Genomic DNA, 23,624 nt, shown 5'->3' on the forward strand with positions numbered 1-23,624 from the left:
GGTCTTAAACTATAGTTGAAAGGTATTCAGTCAGATTGTCAAAGATCTGTGCATGTAAACACTGATGCTTTTCTCTGTTTTGCTTCTTCTTTTGAAATTTGTAACTGCAGCCCAGCCCTGTGTGTGTTCACGAACTCCTGCTGGTGTGGGTTTCCTCTCTCGCTATGATGGCGAAAACATGATTTTAACGCTAGAAGTGCCCATTTCTGAGGAATCTGCAATACTGAGGAGAAAATGCTCTGTGCGTTTCACAAAATGAGCATTAAAATCAAAGCTTTTACATGCTTTGCAAACGAATGACATCGTTTCATGCTTTGCGGTTGATATTTTTTAGGCGTGTTTTGTTTTTATCGCGGTACTTCGGTATTTTAATTTGTGCAGCTGCACTTGCAGCTTTTTAGCACCAGCACTACCTACTGAAAATAAAATCCATATACCCCTGTAAGGAAAAGGAAAGAGGAAGAGTTAGGAGGCGAGGCGAGCTGGACAGAAGGATAACGGAGCCAAACTCAGATGACTGAAAAGGAGAAAATGAGCAGAAGAGTGCGAGGCGAGTAGACCACAGCCAGATGAGAGTAATTATCAGCAGGTCTGTGTAATTATCTACAGGTGCTTTGCTGCACTGCACACTCTTGCATATACATACTCACATATGCAAGTCCAGCACACTCGGCACATTCCGAAACCCCACCGTATGAGGCTCGAAAATAAACAAACGTGTTCACCTAGGGCTGGAGGCTGTCATTTATGTGTGTGTGTATATGTGTATCTGATTGAGGGGAAATGTACCTACAGTAATAGGAAAAGCCAAGACTTCTTACAGGACATTTAAACAGTCGGGTGTAGCTCAGGGGTTCTCAAACTTTTCCCACCTGTTTAGAACTATAAAGCATAGCCGCCTACAGAACAACTAAAATCAACCTTTTTTTGCCACAGGAGTAACTGGTGGGCCTGGAGTCTCTTTAGTTTTGAAGGTTTTAGCGCATCATTTGACACACACCTCAAAACCTCACGCCACTCGGTGGGCTTTTGGATTAGCGTCGTCACAGTCAACAATAAAGATAAACCGTACTTGATATCTGCTTCTTTGTCGGGTTTATTAGTTTGAGTTTAAAGACTCAGGTCGCTGATTCTGCAGAAATCAAACGCAGATGTTATTTTCAGACTCATCTGTCATTTTTGTCAGACTTTGTGCAGTGAGAGTCTTTAAGAGTTAAAACGGGCAGGTTAAACTGACGGTGTACAGCGCTGATGTGCTGCTCGGAGAAGAGGAAAGCCAGCTCTATTGACGAACTCCCTCGTTTGATTATAGAGAGTTAGATTCACACCAGCAGTGATGAAGTGAACAGGGTTCGGCCGGAAGCAGACTGAGGCCCGCGGCTTTTGCCGGACCGGTTTGATGCAGGAGGGGTCCGCATCAAACAGGGTAGCGCCCTGAGGAGCCTCTCCGTTTCTGATGAAGGCCTTCGAGCTGCGCAGATGGGGTGTCACGACGCATTTCATAACGTAATGCAGGCGCGAGCTGCATTCTGAGCGTTACAGCAAGGGTCACTATGGCGAAAGCCAAGCCTGACCAAGTGGTCTAGTACCACCAGCGTGTTTCTCAACTGCCATAGTAGATGAGCAGCTGAGTCTCACGCAAAGACGGCATAAAAATATATTATATATTATTATTATTATATATATTATATACATGGAATAGCAGTAGATGCCTCTCTGATCTGTACTCTATCGCCCTCTTCAGTACTGAGTGGTTTAACCCCCACAGCAACGTAACGACGCGTGGCGACTAAAATAACTGGGAAACTTTGGTAGCCTAAAAAATACGGAAACGAATCCACCTCAGGTGATTAGTATATTAGCAGGTGCTGAGATTGTAGCTGTAACAGTGCACTTCCGATCTGACCTGCTTTCATTCGTTGTATTCTTGTAAACCTTTGTTGTTGATTGTTTCTCTCTCTCTCTCTCAGATTGACGCCATTCACAGGAAGGAGAGTATGAGGGCTATGACAGAGACATTCTACGCTGCTATTTTCGGATATGATGAGGTAAGTTACTTCTGCGCCACTCACAAAGCAAACACAGGCCCTTTATGTAGCGTAAGCTCACAATGGAAGCCATATGACATTCGCCCATTCAACACGAACAATCTGTAGGATTTGCTTTGTTTCAGAAACTTGAAGGAAATCTGTTGTTACATCGTAAATCCAGTTACAGTGCAGACCGTAGGCAAATGGAAGGTGACGCATTTTGTCGTTTTGGCCCTGTTCTCCATCACATTTGATTTGAAACGAAACATTGATTATGAGGTTATAGTGCAGTATGTCAGCTTTAATTTGAAGGTATTTACATCTATATTGGAACCATATAGGAATTAGTTTCTATGTCATGAAATGAATATAATGCTCAAATAAAATTGTCAACGTTTTTCTGCAGATTTTTTGTAGTCAGTGCCTTCCTGAGGTCTTCGGCCCAGAGATGTCACCAGACTTTTCCCTGTTGATGCTGTGGCAGGCTTGAAATGCAGTCATTTCCAATTTTTGCTTGTCTTTAGAAAGGAAATTGCAGACTTCAGAATAGAGATTTTTGAAAAAAAGCATTCCACTTTTCGTCATGATCACTCACGTTTTAAGGCATTTTTTTTTGGATCTGAACCATAAAGATGCTTTTGTACACTTCACATACATCCAGCTGCTAGTGTTGAGAATATGGTATGTAATCAGTTCCTTCTCTCTCTACACATTCCTCAGTCCATCACTCTTCTGCAGGTTTACCTTTGGCCCAAAGGACTATGACACTTTGTCCCGGAGCGCTCCAGGCTGTTTATGTACTTTTTAGTAAACTATAACCTGGCCTTGCTGTTGTTTGGCCACCTTTCATTTATGCAATGATGCAACATGCAACAAACAAGAATTTCAGAACTGCTCACAAACTGATTAAAACCTACGGAGAAAATGTGCCTCCTAACAACCACCTGGAAGAGCTGTTTGACCCTAACACTGCCCCCATCAGATAAACAGCACTTAAAGCTTTAATCTTTGAGAGAGAGGAGAAAATGGTTCCATTGACTTCCATTAAAATGAAGTAGGTTTTATTTCTAGTCTCACCCGAGTTTGAGAAATGGGCCTAAAATGTTTTTGTTCTCAGATTGATTTGGTTTTTCTGAATTTTTCAGTTTGAAGATGACCTGCCTTGATAACAGTGGCTCAAACTGATATCAAACTAACTTTAATGTTACATTGAGAATAAACCCTGTTTTCTTAGCATTATTAAGCATCAACTATTACATGTAGCTGGCCAAAAACCAAATGGGCAACTGTTTGGCTGTCTGGTTACTTATGATTCCTTGAATTGGGGCACTAATTAAAAAAACAAACAAAAAAATAAATAAATAAAATATATATATATATATATATATATATATATATATATATATATATATATATATATATATATATATATAGGCAGGTTAATGTTAGATTTTATTATGTGTTTTTGGAGCTTTTCTGTTGGTCTATTCATCGTGAAATTTCACAAAATTCACACGATGTAAAGGGCAGCTGCCGTATCCAGAACTTTTTGTTAAGTGCCTGTTCTGCCGGGGTTAGAATGCGAGAAAAACGAGAAATGAAAGGTTTCAAACAAGCACACAAGGCGGCTGTAAGTTCCCTGCTAGCATTACAGCCAAACCTCCTGAAATTCCGCTTGCACAAGATTTAATAGCTTCCATCCATCAATTCTTGAGTGGAAGTGCACACAAAGTGGCAAATTATGCAAGCATCATAAAGTTATTTAGTGCCGGAAGACGTGACGAAGGCTGAAGTTGCATTTAAAATTACGAGAAAGGATGTAGTTTAGGGTGCAGAATGGAAGTTAGTCTATTACATAACCGATTGCATAATGTGAAAGAGAGTGCCGTTTGTCGGTTATTTTATTTTTATATTTATTTTTTTTTAGGGAATCCTGTCAGACGACTGTGTTCTTGCAGCAGCACTTTGGAGGAATCTCTTCAACAGGCAGTGTGAAGACCCCCGACAGCTGGAGCTCATGGTAGAATATGTCCGTAAACAGGTCAGTGAGGGGTTTAAAAATATTTGGGTTTTGTTGTTTGTTTGTTCGCCCTCCCCATTAGTTTCGTACATTCTGGCCTCACCACCACCCCTGAGCTCTGTGCGGGACTAATATTTTAATATTGTTCAGTATTTGTGCATATAAAAGTCCAAATACAGCAGTTATCAATACAACATACGTGGTAACATCATCTTACAACAAACTACACTCTTAGAAAATGATGCTTTAAGGGTTTTTATGGAACTGTGAACGCTCAAAGAACACTCTGCATGAAAGCAACACGGCTGTGTCTGATCCACTCGCACCAGCACAACACACACTAACACCCCTCCACCACGTCAGTGTCACTGAAGTGCTGAGAATGACCCACCGCCCAAACAGTACCTGCTCTGTGAGGGTCCATGGGGGTCCTGACCACTGAGGAACAGGGTAACAGTATCAGAGAAACAGATGGACTACAGTCTGTAACTGTAGAACTACAAAGACCAGCTATACAGTAAGTGGAGCTGATAAAGTGGACAATGAGCGCAGAAGCAAGTTATGAATGATCGGGGTATGTATGGTTGTATGCAAAAGTTTTGGCACCCCTTGGCCACATTTCAAGTTTCACACTTTATATTAAATTTCAAGTGATCATTTTTCCCAATACGTTTAACGTAAAAGCAAATAAATCGAAAATGCCTCATTAAAGTTTGTATGACAAAGGGTTTTCAAGCTTGTGCATATTACTGTGCATTTACTGGGGCCCAAGTGAGCAGGAGCACTACTGACAACTGAAGTATTTTCTAACAAAAGGCCTTAATGTTGTCAGTGTCACTAATTGGCTTAAAGTCAAATAGTAACCAAGAAAGCTGTTTCCTCTGGGTTTTACTTGCTCCAACTTTGCTTGACTTTTCTTTGCTGTCAGATTTGCAAAATGCATGTGTGTTGATTATGCATAGAATGTTTACAGGTGTAAAATCTCTGACTGATGAGCTTAGTAAAGGCAGTGATCTAGAACAATGTGCTTTAATCAGGAGCCTCAGCTGATAAACGAATTAATGCAAATTCATGTCTGTGTGGAACCCGTGTGTCAAACTCAAGACCCACGGGCCAGATCAAGCCGATTTTTTGATTACATCACGGTGCACCGGTGGGCGGAGGAAAAATAATATTAACCAATGATATCATGTTTCACCTCCCTCTCCCACCACCCTACACTCTCTGAAATAAAGGTAAACTGTCACTGGGTCAGTTCCCCTCTTGTCTCTGGGGTGGGACCCTCAAGGGTCCATCTCAGTGCCTTTAGTCAGGGAACATAACTGAACATAATCCACTGAAATGTTCTGTTCTAAGGTGGACTGACTCCACACACCCGCCTCGCCTCGCCTCCAGGCTTTTATTCTACTGATCAGTTTTAAAACATTCGGTTATGAAAAGGAACAAATATGTATTTTTCATGGGCTCTCGAGTGGCGCAACCAACTAAGCGTTGGCCCCATCATCAAGACATTGTGAGTTCAATCCCTGATGATGATACAGCCGTACATGGCCGGGAGTCCAAGAGGGCACAATTGGCCTCGCTCTCTCTGGGTGGGTGGGATGGCCCCGCTCCCCCCCCCATCACACAGCGCAGTGCTGGTGAGCGAAGGCGTCCGTTAGTTGACGTAACCAAACTCGCTTTCAGCTGTCCGATGACGCTGCGTGAGAGGCAGTTTGAAAAGATGTAATGCCGCTTTATAGGACTCGGAGGAAGCCTGTGTTTGCCTTCATCCTCTTAGCGCTGGTGGTATTATGTGATTGGGGGAGTCCTAAGTAGTGGGTGGAATTGGTTACGACTAAATTGGGGAGAAAATTGGTGAAAAACGTATTTAAGGTACGAGATCGCGAATACAAGCGGCCGAAATGAGTTTCCTCCGCAGGGTGTCTGGACTCTCCCTTAGAGATAGGGTGAGAAGTTCGGTCATCCGGGAGGGACTCGGAGTAGAGCCGCTGCTTCTCCACGTCGAGAGGAGCCAGTTGAGGTGGTTCGGGCATCTTGTTAGGATGCCTCCTGGACGCCTCCCTTGGGAGGTGTCACAGGCAAGTCCACCGGGGAGGAGACCCCGGGGAAGACCCAGGACACGCTGGCGTGACTATATCGCCCAGCTGGCCTGGGAGCGCCTCAGAATCTCTCCCAGGGAGCTAGTGGAAGTGGCTGGGGAAAGGGAGGTCTGGGCTTCATTGCTCAGGATGCTGCCCCTGCGACCCGAACCCCGGAGAAGCGGAAGATGGATGGATGGATGGATGGATGGATGGATGGATGGATGGATGGATGGATGGATGGATGGATGGATGGATGGATGGATGGATGGATGGATGGATGGATGGATGGATGGATGGATGGATGGATGGATGGATGGATGGATGGATGGATGGTATTTAAGGTACACAATTTGACCTTATTTAGGGATCTTAAAACCACTGTTGTACCTTTTGAGGTTTAAAATTTACATTGTTAGTACCTTGATGAGCAAAACGTGCCTGCACAGAACCTTCATTTGTTACAGTGCATCCAGTGGCATCTAGAGAAAACAATGACTTTATGCACCGTTAGAAATGAAGGTTCTGTTCAGGTACATTTTTCATTTATCAATGTACAAACAGTGTAAATGTTCCCTCAAAGCTCCAGCAGTGGGTTTAAGGTCTGATTGTGGAGCTTAAATCAGTTTCTCCAGGTGAAAAGTTGGTATTTGTTCCTTTTCATAACCGATTGATTTAAAACAGAACAGTAGAATAAAAGCCTGGAGGCGAGGCGGGGTGTGTGGAGTCAGTCCACCTTAGAACAGATCATTTCAGTGGATTATGGTTCAGTTATGATTCCTGACTAAAGGCACTGAGATGGAGCCTTGAGGGTTCCAACCCAGTGACGAGGTGGAATTGGTTACGACTAAACCGTGTTCTTGGGGCACTGATCCAGAGACAGTTTAGTACCTTTTATTTCTGAGAGGGTAGGAGATTTTCATTGGTTTCTCTGAGTTTTTCATGTTCCCAGTTCCAGATGTAAGGACCAACAAGCAGGGACCTAAACATGTTTAGAGGCTGTAATTGCTTTGTTTTCCGTATTGTTGTAATGTGAAAGTCATGTGAGCTAAAAAACGTTAGTGTACAATCAAAAAAACAAAAAGGTAACATAGCAGACTAATGAGCTCAAAGCCAAGGAACAGTGTGTTCAGTTGGCAATAGCAAGGAAAGGAATTTGGAGTGATATTTGCCCAGTGTGCATATGGACTAGGGAGAAAATTTGGGGAAATCAAAAATCTTTCAAAACATATTAGCGTCTTAAATTGTTACAATAACCTAATTATTCTCAGAAATCTTTTCTTGGCCTTTAAACACTGATTCTTTGAGGACTAATTGGTGAAAGCTGTTCCTGCAACTGTCTGTGGCTGTTCTTGTTTTGACCAGAGACTCCTTTTTATGGGTCCTTTAGAACTGTCCAGACACAAAAGACCAAAAGACTAGGAAATGTCCAACAAATGTTTGCCTTGGACATGATTTTGGAAGCTTTAAGGTGCTTAACTGTATATATTAAGATGTGTAAATTAACTACGTTATATTTACCTCGATAATATAACCGTAACCCTACTAGCACATCAAATTTTCCTCGAAGATCTGTGTTCACCATTTAAAAGTTTGGCGCTGTTTTTGTTTGCTGCTATAAAAATGATTTGGTAAGTGATGCATTGATAATGAAGTTGTAATAAAATTAACCTCCCAGTTGCCTCATATTTGAAACATGATCAAATATTGATAAATTATTTTGATCGTCTTTGTTACTAAAATCTTGAAATATTAAATCTATCATGTTTAAAATACCTTCTGATGCCTAGCTTTAGTGTTTCAGCCTACGCTGATTGTTATTATGTAGTAAAGTAACAGTAGTCTTTATTATGACTAGTTGGCTCTGTTTTATCCTGCATGTAAACAGTCACTAAAGTAGCTTTTTATCATTTGAGAAAATCACTAAAGTTCGGCCTTTTTCTCTCTCAGAGCGAATCAGAGAAACTTGCTCATGCATTTGTTCCAGCAGAGTTGATCACTGTAATGGTCTTCTTACTGAAATTCCTAAGAAAACGAGACATCCTTTACAACTCGTACAAAACGCAGCAGCATCCTAGCAAAAAGTAAACAGAGATCAGATCAGTTAAAAGCGCTGCACTTGCTGCCTGTATCGCTCTGGATAGATTTCAAGGCTGTGCTAATAGTTTTTAAGGCTTTGAATGACCTTAAAGTGCTGCTTACATCACAGGGTGTCTGTCTGTTTATGATCCTAGATCTGCAGATACTGACCTTCTGAACACCTTCAGTAAAACTTCTAATTTAATGTCATTTTCTTATATGATTCTAAATAAATGCTTATAATTTCTTGTATTAATGTTGCCACCAGCATGGATGGATGGATGGATGGATGGATGGATGGATGGATGGATGGAAAGAAAGACGGAAAGAAAGAACATTATTGATATCAGAGGGAAATTGCAGTGTTTCAGTAGCCAGACATATAATTACACACAAACTTACACAAACTATGCAGACAAATATAAATAAATCTAGACGGAACTTAAAGTACAAGAGAAATTAAATAAGGTATAAAAGTATATTTACATGTTTACAGGGCGGAGAGATTCACTGTATTTACAGACAGCAGCCACTGAGTGGTGTGAGGCCTAACAGCACTTATTATAGACATGCACTGTAATATTGATGCAGCTCAAAGTTAAAGTGCAGTGAAAGGTGTCATTACAGTAGTAGTTGAGATATTTTGCACAGTGTGTAAGTGCTTTATAAATAAAATTTATTATTATTATTATTCCAAACCTTTAAATGGAATTGCAATTTCTTGGTCTCATATGATGTATTCTCGTGTTTGCATGTGCTTGTTTGTGCAAGTGCTCCTAATTTGTTTGTCTCCTCCACAAAACACATGTACATTTACCCACAAGCACATGCATCCCAGCCTGCCGCTCTCAGTATCCCCTTCAGCTGGTATTGTTAGATGATCCCAGCGCAGTAAGGGTCATGTCGCACGCAAATAGTCACTTACCAGCAACATTAACTGGCGGCTAATGAAGAGCAGCGCTCCACCAAAACCCCAAACACATGCATTCAAACCCACCTACACACATGCAGCTTAAATAGACAACAAATGTGGTGCCAGCTGTGTGAGAACTTTTATAGCCTGAGCACAAGCTTAATTCAGTCATTCAGAGCCTTCTGTTGTTATTTTAATTGTGCTTACCATGTAATTTGATCATTACAGTGGAACCTTCCACCAGCTCGCACCTTGGACCTTCAGACGCTGCTACAACACAGTGTTTACTGTTTGCTCTCCACTCCAATGTGCCTCAGTAGCTGATGTCGTACTTTGAACACCAATATTGGGATGGAGGTTTTTACTATTGTAAAGGTTACGGTGATATTTACTGCCTGTCAAAAGTTTGGGGACACGTTTCATTCAGTCTCATTGCCATAGGCGTATAAAATCAACCACCTAGCCATGCGGTCTGCCACACACATTTGTGAAAGGATGGGTCATTTTAAAGAGCTCACTGAATTTGAATGTGGTGCTGTAATAGGATGCAACTCTTGCAGAAGGTCCTAGATGTTTCACGATCAACTGTGAGGGGTATTATTGAAAAGTGGAAGTGTTTAGGAACCACACCGACTCAGCCACGAAGTGTCGGACCACGTAAAGTCACAGAGCGGGCTGCTGAGTTCTGAGGAGCATAGAGCATAAAATGCTCTGCTGATCAATAACTGCAGTTTAAACCTCTGGACTCAACATCAGCACAGAAACTGAGTGCCTGGAGCTTCATGGCCGAGCAGCTGCATACAAGCCTTACATCACCAAGCTCAACGGCAAGCGTCGGATGGAGTTGAGTAAAGGACACCACTGGACTCTGGAGCGGTGGAAACGTATTCTGTGGAGTGACGGATCAGCGTCTCTATCTGTCAGTCTGATGGACGAGTCCGGGTTTGGCGAATGCCAGGAGAACGTTACCTGCCTGACTGCACTGTGCCAGCTGTAAAGTTTGGTGGAGGAGGGATGATGCCATGGGGCTGCTTTTCAGGTGTTGGCCTAGAACCCTTAGTTCCAGTGAAGGGGAATCTTAGTGCTTCAGCACCAAGACATTTTGGAGAATTGTACACTTCCAACTTCGTGGGAACAGTTTAGGGAGTTCATTCTGCTGAACATGACTTTCTTATGACTTATGGAGAGCCTGGTCACCTTTCACCTTGCAAAGTAACCACTGATTTATTCGATTGGAGCAGAAATTTTAATCCGCTATATTTTCAAAAAATGCCTTGATGCTTGGTGATGTAAAGAGGAGAGTTTGACTGGTCCTCCTGCGTATTGTTTAACACTGCCTGCCTCGTTCTATGCAGTGTACGGAAGGGGAAGCCAACTAAAACACACGCACTCTCACAAGCTGTCCTGCGTCTCTGTTCAGGCCACAGGCTCTGACCAGCTGTGTTGGCCCATTACGAGTGATGGCAGGAATTTATTACAAATGAGGTGCGTGTGCGTGTGCGCGGAGGCCTTGGGGGCATTCAGGAACGAGTGCGGGGGGGGAACCTCACAAATAAACACAAAGCGCAGGGATTGATTTTCTGGGGCCTGATTAGTGCTGGATAGAGAGTAAAAAAGAAGTGAGGGCAGGAGGGTGGAAGTTAAAAGAAGAGGAAAAAACACGCTCTGGGGCACAGGTGCAGCACGTAAAGTGTGGCAGCATCTAACAACTGAGCACACGGAGGGAAACGGTCACTGTGGTTACTGCGGCCCCTTCTGTGCGCATTTGACACCGTCGTTGTTTAACGGTAATTACTCCCGACGCACACTCGGTCTGACATCATGGTGCGGCGTGTTCATGTTTTCCACTTCGCTTTCTCATTCCATCGTTTCGCTGGAATACGTTCCGGCATGTCGCATAGTCGTCGTGCCATCTACGGTGGTGTTAGTCAAAACAAAAAAATGGCCAAATGTATTTTAGTCATCAAAAGTGAGCCAGTTTTGGTCTTTGGTCTTTTTATTCAAAATGCCCCTGCGAAGAGTGCCACCCCCCCACCCCCACACCACCCCCAGGTCCATGATGGACACTCACCACCAGGAGCAACAAAGCAGTGAACTGAGCAGCAACCTGGTACTGGGCCTATGAGATTCCTCCTAGGATGGATCACAATTTCTGACGGCTGAGGTCACGATTTTCACTTACGATTCTTCAGTGTACCAGTTTTATTAAGAACAGTATGAAGAGTTTTGGTCCAATATGCTGGATATCCATTTGGAAAAAATTTGCATATTGTCACTGTTCACAATCTACAATCTCCAAATTGGTGGCTTTACAGGAGAAGCCAAAAACTTACTTGTAACGACCTGCATACACACACATACATCACTAAAAGCTTATATCTTCATTTCTGTTTCATTTTTGATGTAATTTGAAAATGTCTTGTCTTTTACATTGTCTGTGAGTTTAATGACGAACTGACCAAAAGAAACGACCAGCAATGACTTGGAAAATCGTCTGGTTCCATTGACTTACATTAAAAGGAAAGTTTGTTTTCTCCTTGTCCTGTAAAGTTACCATTTTGGAGACAATGAAGTTTTGTTCCAGCAGCAGTGACACGTATATATGTGTGTGCCGTAACTTTAACACAGGCCGCATTGACGGACATGACCATATAGGGACAGACAAAAATAGGCTGAACAGAATGTTCCGGGTACAAACTCAGATCACAGGCACAAAACTGAATATAATGGCATATAACACAGCAGTAAAGGTGTATAACACAATAATACATCATGTTCACTTATTTGCATTAAAGGAAATCAACAAAGCATGTAAATTTGACGAAAGGCGCCCAGACGTTTTCCTGCAGACGTGTGACCGTGGCCTTTATTAAAGACCCTGTGAAGCAGCGCTTTTTAAGGGTGTGTTTTGTGGAATCCTGACCTTTTCCTCTTTCTCGCTTTTCAAACAGATGCAGTTTGTTGACGCTCTGGATGGCGAGGACCTTCTCCTGACTGGAGAGGTTAAATGGCGCCCCCTGGTGGAGGAGAATGCACAGAGCATTCTGAAGGTGGCCACCCCGACCTACAACGACGCAGGCCTTTAAACCCTGCCTCATCAGGCTACAATACCCACAATACCACGGTCCAGATACTGGATGACCAGCCAGTCAGGGGACACTAGTGATCCCTGTCTCACTCTCACTCAGTCACTCTCTCTCTTTCCTCTACCTCCTCTGTCTTTCTCGGCCCCTTCCTAACAAGCCAACCTACTGTGATAGGAGTGCACACGCGTTCACACAGGCCATTGACCTGGCGGGTTAGAGAGCGTAGAGTATAGAGACGCGATGGTTTGTACTCGGTTTTTCTATAACTACCCTGGATTTCTGTATTTATATACGTACGTTCCTCTGAAGTGCTGCCGTTATATTTATATGCATCTTCCTCTGGCCCACTCTGACCGCTGACCGCTCTGCGTCTCTGCACTCTGTGTGTTGGGGAAAGTGTGTGTTTGTGTGTGTGCTTGCATGTGAGCGTTTGTGTGTGTGCTAGGATCTTCACGCTGTGTGGAATTATGGAGGAGCTTTATTTTAATAATTATAAATAAAGATGTTTCTCTGAATTTCTGAGTTTTTTTTTCTTTTAATTATAGTTGCCACCACACATCTAATTCTCTCTCTCGCTTCTCTCTCATTATCGGTCTCTCCTTTGCTTCTCTCATTCTATCATTCTCTCTCTCTCATTGTCTCTCTCATTCTCTCTCTCTCTCTCTCACTCTCTCTCTCTCTCTCTCTCTCTCTCTCTCTCTCTCTCTCTCTCATTATCGGTCTCTGCTTTGCTTCTCTCATTCATTCTCTCTCTCTCTCTCTCTCTCTCTCTCTCTCTCTCTCTCTCTCTCTCTCATTATCAGTCTCTCCTTTGCTTCTCTCATTCTCTCTCTCTCTCATTATCTATCTATCTTTCTTGCTCCTCTCATCTCTCTCGTTCCTCTTTCATCCTCTCTCATTATCTATATATCTCTCTTGCTTTTCTCTCATTCTCTCTCTCTCTCATCTCTCTTGCTCCTCATTGTCTCTCTCTCCCTCTTGTTTCTCTCTCATTATCTCCCTTTTGCTCCTCTCTGATTGTCTCTCTCTCTCACTCCTCTCTCATTTTTTCTCTCTCTCTCTCTCTCATTCTCTCTCTCCTCATTATCTTGCTCTTCTCCCATTCTCTCTCTTCCTCACACTGTCTCACACTGTCACTATCTCATTTGTCTCTTCCTTCAGTATCTCTTCCTACAGTATCTCTCCTTGTCTCTCATTCTCTCTCTCTCTCTCTCTCTCTCTCTCTCTCTCGCTCACTCTCTCTCGCTCACTTGCTTTGTGATCCCTACCTCAGTCGTCACTGAGTGTGTTTACATGCACTCAAGATTTCTGCAGTTACCTGATTATTCAAATGTAAACGGCACACTGATTTTCTTCGATTGGAGTAATCTGATTAAGAAATGTGATGAAGAGCTGAATTTGATCAGTAATCAGATTTCTCAGTGCTGTGAACTCTTATTCCGATTTCTCAGTTGGTGCATGTGTGAAAACAGACAGCGGTACCAGAAATAAGCGAGCAGCGTCGCTTATATTCTTATTTTAGATGATGTATGTTCATGTTTTCAGGGAAAGCGCTGCGATGCTGTTTAAAAAGCTCCTTGTGATGTTTTACCTTATGTTTACGTCACGCCGTCTTCTGTGAGTCTATTGGCTGGTTGTAAAGCAGAAATCTGATTACTGTCTGACTCACGTCGACCTGGAGTTTCCCCATTATCTGATTATCTAAGTTCATGTGAACGCTTTGATCGGATTAGCAACAATCTGATTTCCTGCAGTTATCGGATTATTAAGTGCATGTAAACACAATGTTACCACCTATTACTGGCTTTAATGGATCTGGTGATGGACAAGCGTGAGTCGTACCCAAGCTCCATTCAACACACCACCACCGCAGCTGAGATACTACAGTTTACAGTGTTTACGTTTCATTTTATTTTGTTCAAAATTGCAGGAATAAGTATCGGCCCTGATGGCGGCGGTTAGACTGACTCAGACTGTCAGCGTGTCAGGTGTTGTGTTACTAACTGCCTGAGGCCTGTCAACTAACCTACTTTTGCAGGAAACCTCAGCCTGCAGGGCCAGTTTTCACAAACCACAGCAAAAACCCATTCATACTCAGTATCTTAGTCACACTTAATTAACTCAAATTAAGTGAGATTTCTTTCTAAATAGCTGCATGATTAAGTGGTAAAGATGTAAACAGAGTCGGTCAGAGTGGTTTGGTATGAAACACTCCGTTCTAGAAAAACTTGGAGTCAGAATTGTTCACAGTAGTGGTGATAGGAACCAGACGACTGCGTAGTTCAAAGGGGAAATTCCTTGTTTTTCCAAATCCCTGCATAATGAAATATTTAATATGTAAACAAAATCATCAAGTGGTTTGATATGAAATGCTCCTTTCTAGAGAAACTTGCATCTGGAGCATTTAATGCCTCTAAAAGCCTCTAAATCTCTCATGATGTCATTAAAATAAATTTGCCATTATTCCATATAAACTCAGAAGACCCGTGTGGGTTCTCTGGTGGTTCTGGATAGTAAATAAAATGGCTATATCTGTGTTGTAGTCATGGCGACGCCTGGTTCCCATCACCACCACTGTAAAGACGTCTGAGCCTGTTCTTCTGTGTTTTCCTGATTGGCTGATATCACAGTGGTGTAACAGGTGTTCCGGGACTGATTCCGGATCCATGTGAGGGTTTTATAATGGGATCTAAAGGTGTTGTATAGGAGAGTTGTGGTTTTAATGGTAATCATTAAGCCAATTCCCATTCCCAGACAAATAAAAAAAAAACGTCAGGTTTCTATCTTAATGGTTCTAATGGTATATTTTCCGCAGGGGAGTCTTTACAATGAACCATTTGACACCAGACAACTTTGAATAAACCACTGAAATATGTGGATTTCCTCTAAAGCTGAGGCCAAAGCAGAACTCCTGTTCAAATATGGAGCATGTCTTTTCTCATCTCTTAAAAAAAGAAGGTTCTTTAGTAAAGAAAATGGTTCTATATAGAGCCATGAACACCCAAAGAACCCTTTGCATGATTAAGTGGTTCTTTGCGTTGTGAAATGGTTCTTCAGATTGATGGAGAATGTGATGCAGAAGGTTCTTTATAGCACTAAAACAGGTTCCACTATTGTTACAAACCAAAGAACCCTTGTTGCTATTAGTGAACACCAGGTGGAGCCAGACTGTCCTCCAAGAAATGAGGACCATCATATTCCACTGACTAATAAGCACCAACTGGCCTTTAGATGTCTCTTTACTATGCGCTGCCACAGCTGTTGGCGTATGTTATCGCTTACAGTGTTTATTCGGACGGGTCGTGCATCACTGCGTCCTCACCTGCGTAGTATTTTTGTGATTTTGCTGGCTTATTTTCATGCTGCATATTATATTTTATGGCTGTTTTGGAATATTTTATTATCTAATCTTCTTCTGTTTATGCATCTGTATAATAACATAAGGCAATAATTCTGCTTGTTTTGAACTTTGTGCTGCTGTAATAGACGATTAATAAAGTTGTCTATCTATCTGTCTGTCTGTCTGTCTGTCTATCCGTTTATCTGTCTTTCTACCTGTCTGTCTGTCTAACTATGTCTGTCTGTCCATCTGTCTGTCTGTCCATCTGTCTGTCTGTCTGTCTGTCTGTCTGTCTATCTATCTATCTGTCTGTCGGTCTCTGTCTGTCTATCTGTCTATGTGTCTGTCTGCCCATCCATCCATCTGTCTGTGTGTTATCCGGGCACTGAGTAGACGCCTTTAATTCCATTTTAAAGTACAACACTGATCTGTCCAGTAAACTCAATTCATCCCCTTAAACCTGGAATCCTTTAAAGAATATGTCGTCACCAAAGGCCACGTTTTAACTGACAATACGAGGCAGTCAGTCTTTCAGTCAGTCTTTCAGTCAGTCTTCTTAAATTTGATGCATAAAAATGTGTTGGAGGACGTAGATGAGGATGCAGGGAGACCAGCAGGAAGCAGGAAACCCACATGATTTACAGTAGAAGACTGAACTGAAATAGCTTTCAGTTCCAAGGAAGGCTGACAAACACCTGCTGTGATCTACAGCTGAAATAACACAGCCATCACTTTTCTTTGAGTTTGTAAGAAAATGATACAGATTGTTACCTTAGAAACCAGCTGGGATTCCATAGCATCAGCCCTGCAACAACTTCAGCAAACACCTCGGTTACCATAGCAACACCTTAGCAACCACCTGAAATTTTACAGCAACAGCTTTGTCAAGCCAACTTCAGTTTCTTGGTGAATGATATTGGGATAACATAGTAAACTACCTAGTAATACCTTAACAACCATCTGAAATGCTGTAGCAAACAGCTCAACAACACCTTAGCAACCACCTGGGATATCATAGCAACACTTAAGCACACAGCAGGAATTCCATAGTAGTGACCTAGCAACACCTTAGCAGCCACCTGGGTTACCACAAGCAACAGCCTAGCAACACCTTAGCAACCACTTGGAAGTTTTGTAGCAACAGCTTTGTCAAGCCAACTTCAGTTTCTTGGTGAATGATATTGGAATATTAAAGCAATGACCTAGTAACACCTTAACAACTAGCTGAGATACTATAGCAACAGCCCAGCAACACCTTAGCAACCTGGAATTCCATTCCATTGTCAAGCCAACCTTTTGCTTTCTAACTCCAGTCAGTTCCTGTCACTGGCAGCCGCAGCCTGATGTGATGAGAATCAGAAGGAATTTGTTCTGTTGTTTCTGCACACGCGCCCAGCATAGCGGAGGAGATAGTCAGGACACCGGGTGCTCCGTGGTTTGTTGTTGCCTCCAGCAGGTGGCAGAGGCGGAGGAGACACAGGAAGCAGAAGTGCGGCTGCCGATCTGGCCTAGCAGCTAGGCTAAAGAAACAACCACACAAGCCAGCACTACCCAGCATCTTCCTCACCAACACCAGAGCCATCACCAACAAACTGGACGAAATGAATCTGCTGATTTCCGCCAACAAATTAATCGATGACTGCCACATTTTGGTCATTACGGAGACATGGCGGCACTCGCTCGTCCCAGATGTAGCCATTGAGCTAACAGGCTGCACGGCATTTCCCTGGGACAGAAACAAAGACTCTGGTAAATCAAAGTGAGGGTTATGCATATACGTCCACAACAGCTGGTGCACTAATGCCAAAATCATTGATAGACACTGTTCTTCTGATTTGGAGTACCTGACAGTTAAATGCAGGCCTTTTTATCTTCTGCGGCAGTTGACCATGGTCATGATAACTGCTGTTTTCATTCCACTGGACTCTAACGCTAACATAGCGCTAGGCTACCTGCTCAGTGCCATTTGCTCACAACAGAACAGCTATCCTGAAGCAGCTCACATTATAGCTGGTGACTTTAATCATGCCAAGTTAAAGAGAGTTCTCCCCAAATTCCAACACAAAATGTGCTATCAGGGGGAGAAATACATTAGACAAGGTCTACACAAACATCAAGAACAGTTTTAAACCAACATTATTGCCACTTATGGGCCAATCAGATCACTGCTCTATATTTTCAACTCCTGCATACACCCCCAATCTCAACCCACCACAAACACTATCAAAACATGGCCTGAAGGAGCTTCCTCACAGCTGCAGGACTGCTTCGAAAGGACCAACTGGGATGTCTTTGAGGATCAGAATCTGGAGGAGTACACATCAGCTGTACTCTGTGTGGACAATGTTACATTGGACAAAACATCAGGGTGTACCCAAACCAAAAGCCCTGGATGACAAAGGAGGTCCGAATTCTCCACAATGAGCAGAATGGCGCCTTCAGGTCTGGGGACAGGGCCCTCTACAGTGTGGCTAGAACCAACCTGAAGAGAGGCATCAAGGAGGCTAAGACCCCTCACACCGGTCATAATAAAGTGTTTTGAGAGACTGGTTCTGCATCACATCAGAGCCATCCTCCCACCCACCTTTGATCCACACCAGTTTGCCTACAAAGCAAACAGATCCACAGAAGATGCCATCACCACTGCTCTCCACAGCGCTCACACACCTGGAGCACCAGGTGAGGATGCTCTTCGTAGACTTCAGCTCAGCTTTTAACACAGTCATCCCCCACAGACTTATGAACAAACTCACAGACTTGGGACTTTCACAACCCACCTGCCTCTGGATCAGAGACTTTCTGACCGACCGCACCCAATCTGTAAGATCACACCGCTGTACATCAATGGGCACTGTGTTGAAAGAGTCCCTTCAGATTCCTGAGCACAGACATCTCTGAAGATCTCTCCTGGACCACCAAGACCATGGCAGGGGTCAAGAAGGTGCAGCAGAGACTCTACTTCCTGAGAATTCTCAGGAAAAACAACCTTCAGGAAAAGCTGCTGGTGTCCTACTACCGCTCCACCATTGAGAGTGTGCTGACATGCTGCATCTCAACGTGGTCCAGCAGCTGCTCAGTGGCAGAGAGGAGAGCACTGCAGGGGGTCATAAACATGGCCCAGAAGATCATCGGCTGCCCACTGCCCTGCCTGGAGGACCTATTCAGCTCCTGCTCCCTCAGCAGGGCAGCCAACATCCTGAAGGACACATTTCACCCGGGACATCATCTGTTCGACCTGCTGCCCTCTGGTAAACGCTTTAGGTCTATCCCATCCCAGACAAACATGCTTAAAAACAACTTTTACCCCAGAGCCGTACGGGAACTGAACACTTCCAAACACACTGACAAGGACTTTCTATAGAACACTGTGCTCAGTAGAACCCACTGAACACCACTACAGCTCTTTACTGGCACTGACTTCATAGGACACAGTACACTGTTCCAGTGTTCCTCTCCACCTCTGTGTGATCTATATTCTTTCTGTGCAATGATTCTTAAGATGTGCCATATTATATAACTATAAGCTATCCAGGAATGTGCAATAACCAACTGCTACCTCATATACATACTTGTCTATTGTCTGTTTAGAATATATAGTTTTTATTTAGTTTTTTTTTAGACAAATATATATATATATATATATATATATATATATATATATATATATATATATATATATATAGTATTTTATATATGTTAGCTCTATGTTTCATTATTTTGTGTGTAAAGTGCCGTTGGATTGCTGCTCAATTTCATTGTACACTGTGCAATGAAAATAAAGGCATCTTATCTTATCTTATCTTTAGGGAGATTTGATTGTGTATGAAAGGAAGACCTGGTGTTCTACTGACCAGAGAGCAGTCATGTGTTCTAAAACAGGCACTTATAATAGAGATAAGCAGATGCAGCGGAGTGACGAAGAACCCTGGGCTTCTGAAGTACAGCTTTGTCTACTTATCTGTAAACTGCATCATCATAATCAAACAAAGGAAGTGAAGTTATGTGGAAGCGGAGTGATTTTGGCAGCACAAGTGAAAGAGGAGCTAAAGCGTAATCTCATTGGTCGGGTAGCGGCCACTGCTGCGTATGTAGTGTATATCGCTTTGCATATCCGCTACGCTCTGCCAGACCTGCATAGAAAGGTACTCTTGAAAGGTACTAAAAATAAAACTAAATATTTTATTAATAATATTTCTGCAAAATGGTAACTACAGGAGAAGGAAAAACATACTTTAAGTCAATGGAACCAGAAGTTTTTCCAAGTCATTTTGGAACGATTCTTTTGATTCACTCATTATATAAAATTATATACGAAGTAAAGGAAAGCAGGTATTTTTAAATTATGTCAAAAACTGAAAAGTGACATAAAGGGAGCAGTCCCTGAAAGGTTCTTTGGCTGGAAAGAACCCAATAAACACCTTCACTGATACACGCATGCTGAAAGGTGAATCTCTACCTCCTTCAGCTTTTTCCAGCAGAAGTTCCAGATGATAGAGGAACATAACATCAATACTTTCTGAGAGTGTAATCAGTCTGGAGTCTCGGGCTGTGCTTGTTCTGCACGTCTAGATGTTTGGTATCACCTTCTAAACAAGCATAGCATTGTCATCATGATCCTGTTGACATTACCCTGAGGAGGGAGGTGGGACTGTTGACTGTTCACATACAGGCGAGCGGGACGGCTCGTGTCATGTGGCTCTTTATGGTGCTGCTTCGTTTGCTTTGGCTGCTGACTGCAGGGTTTTTCTGTCGACTCTGAAGCAGCGTGTTAGTTTAGATCACTGGGTCCCTTTTCACTGATCAGAGAGCAGTTCTGTATTTGCTCTTGTGCTGTTCGTTGTTGTTCCAGGTTTAAGGAGTTGCTCCTAGATCAGTGAGCGCTTACGTTTACCTGGACTTTGCCTGAGAGTCTTTTGGTTGTCATAAGAATTATGAGACGTTGTCATCGTTGGAGTTGATCCAGTGATGCATCCTGTCACATGATGGCTCCCCCTCACCCCCCCACCTCTCACATGATATTGATAGAATTCTTCGTAAAGGTGCCATATTATCTTTGTATCCAGTGATGGACAGTAACTGAGTAACTGAGTAAATGTAATTAGTTTCTGTACTTTAGTATTTTTGGTGTATCTGTACTGAAGTTTCTCCGTTCTGGGCGACTATTTCCTTTCACTCCACTACATTTCAGAGTCTAATATCTGACTTTTTCCTCCTACATTTTGAGAAATCTGTCGTTCCTTTTGGTTTCTGTGTGTATAAAAACGTCACATGTCAAAACGAAAGAAGCGCAAAGCCAGAGCACCAATCAGGGCCCAGCGGTCACTTTGTTTAGAGCTGGTTTTGACCTGTTGGTCATACCGACCCAGTGCAGCACGCGGTTCAACGTCAGCGCAGCAGCGTAAAACTTTGGGAGAGTCTGTTCAACATAAATGATGAACTAACCTAACTTTGTGTAAATAGAGCTCAATATAGAAATATGTCCACATATGCAGTCGAGACTGACGCGGCTTTTTTCTGAATTTCTACAAACACCATTTCATTTTATAGTAAATGAGTTTGGGCTGGTTTATGTTTATGAACAGACGCCTACAGATCAACATAGTAAAGGAGCTCATCTGTGATCCTGAGTTTAAAGCCAGTTTTTATTCAACTTAAACTTGGAACTAAGTTGCATTAAGTTAATTAATCTTTTAGTACTTTTCCTTTATACTTAAGTACATTTGAAGGTAAATACTTTAGTACTTTTACTCAAGTGGAGGTCTAAAGGGAGGAACTTCTACTTTTACTGGAGTAATATTTTACCTTGGGTGTCTCAACTTTAACGCAAATACATGATTTGTGTACTTCGTCCACCACTGTAAATATGATATACCAATTAAAGAGGAGTTCCAATATATTTTTAATAGTGTTTGACATGTAAACACAGTGATTCACGGCGGTTTGGTGTGAAATGGCTCAGGAACCAGGGGTCACCATGACTACATAAATATAGACATTTTATTTACTATCCAAAACCACCAGTGACTCTACACGTGAGTCCCGAGGCAGCATCTAGAAGTGACGTCTGGTTCCTATCACCACCACTGTGAACAGAACTGAGTCTTCCGGTTTCTCTAGAATGAACCATTTCACAGCAAACCACTCTGAATCACTTTGTTTACATCTTAACTATTTACCTGGTTTGAGAAATCATTAGAATGCCCCCTTTAAAGAGAGACCTTTAGATCTAGTCCAGGAAGCATTTAGTGACTTCAATTTCTAAAGACGTTCTCCCGGAATAAGCTTTGGGTTGTGGGAACTGGTCCTAGATGTGCTGACATTCCTTCTTTACACAGAGTGCTGAGACACTGCGAGAGGCAAATTGCATAAGAGACTTAAGGAAAATAACACGTCAACATTCCAGCCGCTTTTCTGACTGACTCAAACAATTATGCTACAAAAGAAATGTATGATGCCCCCTCCCTTGGGGGCAGTTGTGGGCTGGGGGTTAGGGAACCAGCCCTGTGACTGGGAGGTCACCGGTTCGATCCCCAGAGCTGCCGGTACATGACTGTGGTGTCCTTGAGCAAGACACCCAACCCCCAACTGCTCCCTGGGTGCTGCGGATAGGGCTGCCCACCGCTCCGGGCAAGTGTGCTCACATTAGTGTGTATGTGGTGTTTCACTGCATCAGACCTAACTATGACATTATACTACATACTTCTTGTTTCATTTTTTTTCCCCGTGGAGGTCTACTTATGCCTTTTGTGAACTTTCACATACAACAAACATCATAAATCATTTATGTACGACCATTTACATTTTACATTACTTGTTTATCCCTTAGAATTAACCGGACTGATTTTGTTACTGTCCCTTTAAGACGTACGACATATGGAAATGAGGTCTGTTGTGACCAGCTGTCCTGTACTGTACCTAATTTAATAAGCAGTCCAGGCTGAAACGCTCCTTAAAGCTTCGGTGTGAATGGGCGGATTTATGTAAATGTAAATGTGGTTTTGTGACATCACAAAAACAGTGAATTTAAAAACTGTCAAGTTTGAAACTTTCACAGTGTTTCTAAGATGAAGCGACCCTTATTAGTCCCATAACGGGGACATTTCACCTCCACGTTTAACCCATCCATGCAGTGAAACACCACATACACACTAGTGCACACACACACTTGCCCAGATCGGTGTGGGCCCTTTAAAGCAGCACTAAAACAGTGATTTTTATGGTGTGCTGAAGTGAGTCTGCCTCATTCAGACAGAGAAGTTTCATACTTGAGGTCAAGCGTTCTTGTAGATGTGGGGTAGAGTTGGGGTAAAAGGACATTAGTGGAAAAGCTTGTGCTTGGTTTTTGCAGTACGGTGCAGACACACTAGAGGGCGCCCGTTTGGATTTCAGCCTGTGAGTGTTTTGCGCTGGACTTGCTGTATAAAGGTTAAAGTTTGAAGCTTGTGTACAGAGCCGGCGCAGTTTTTGTTTGCTGGGCTGTTTCCTCAGAAACGCCTCTGGCTGTGAAAGGTGGGCGTTCAGTTTAACCCATTCATGGCAACAGCCACAAATTTGGTGTGATGAGGAAAAATGTAGCAGGGCCTGTTCTGATTGGTGTAAAGTGATGGGGTTTTGTGTAGTTATAGCTCGGATGAACGTCTTGGTTGTCCATTTGACATTTTTTGATAACATGCGGATTGTCATACTTTTATTTCCAGTCAATTTTGGATTGTCTGCTGCTCTGTTACAAATCAACCTGTGTTCATGGATTAAAGAAGTGCTCTGTGTTGTGAAACTGGAGAAAATCATGTATAAAAAATCTGGAATTCTTCCTCCCTAGAGCTTCATCTATGGGCTTCTTATTGATCGCTCTTTCATGTGTGGACATTGTTATACTGAAACATGTAAAGGTAGCACTTCAGACTGGTGACCACCTCCTTGTTTCTACGTTCACTGTCCACTTAATCAGCTCCACTTACTGTATAGCTGCACTCTGTAGTTCTACAGTTACAGACTGTAGTCCATCTGTTTCTCTGATACTCTGTTACCCTGTTCTTCAGTGGTCAGGACCCCCATGAACCCTCACAGAGCAGGTA

General features: G+C 42.7%; 1 protein-coding gene across 1 annotated transcript in view; it reads left to right on the plus strand.

The window, feature by feature from the left end:
* LOC108411580 (ubiquinol-cytochrome-c reductase complex assembly factor 1) overlaps positions 1–12,724 on the plus strand; it is a 46,565-nt gene extending 33,841 nt beyond the window's left edge. Inside the window, exons 7-9 of the mRNA XM_017683211.2 lie at positions 1,971–2,048; positions 3,958–4,071; positions 12,075–12,724. Coding sequence (XP_017538700.1) covers positions 1,971–2,048; positions 3,958–4,071; positions 12,075–12,209 — 327 coding nt within the window. The 3' untranslated portion in view covers positions 12,210–12,724. The remainder of the gene's footprint in view (positions 1–1,970; positions 2,049–3,957; positions 4,072–12,074) is intronic.
* Positions 12,725–23,624: the final 10,900 nt, after the last annotated feature.

This window comes from Pygocentrus nattereri, chromosome 26 (genome assembly GCF_015220715.1).
Source record: "Pygocentrus nattereri isolate fPygNat1 chromosome 26, fPygNat1.pri, whole genome shotgun sequence".
Classification (NCBI taxonomy): domain Eukaryota; kingdom Metazoa; phylum Chordata; class Actinopteri; order Characiformes; family Serrasalmidae; genus Pygocentrus; species Pygocentrus nattereri.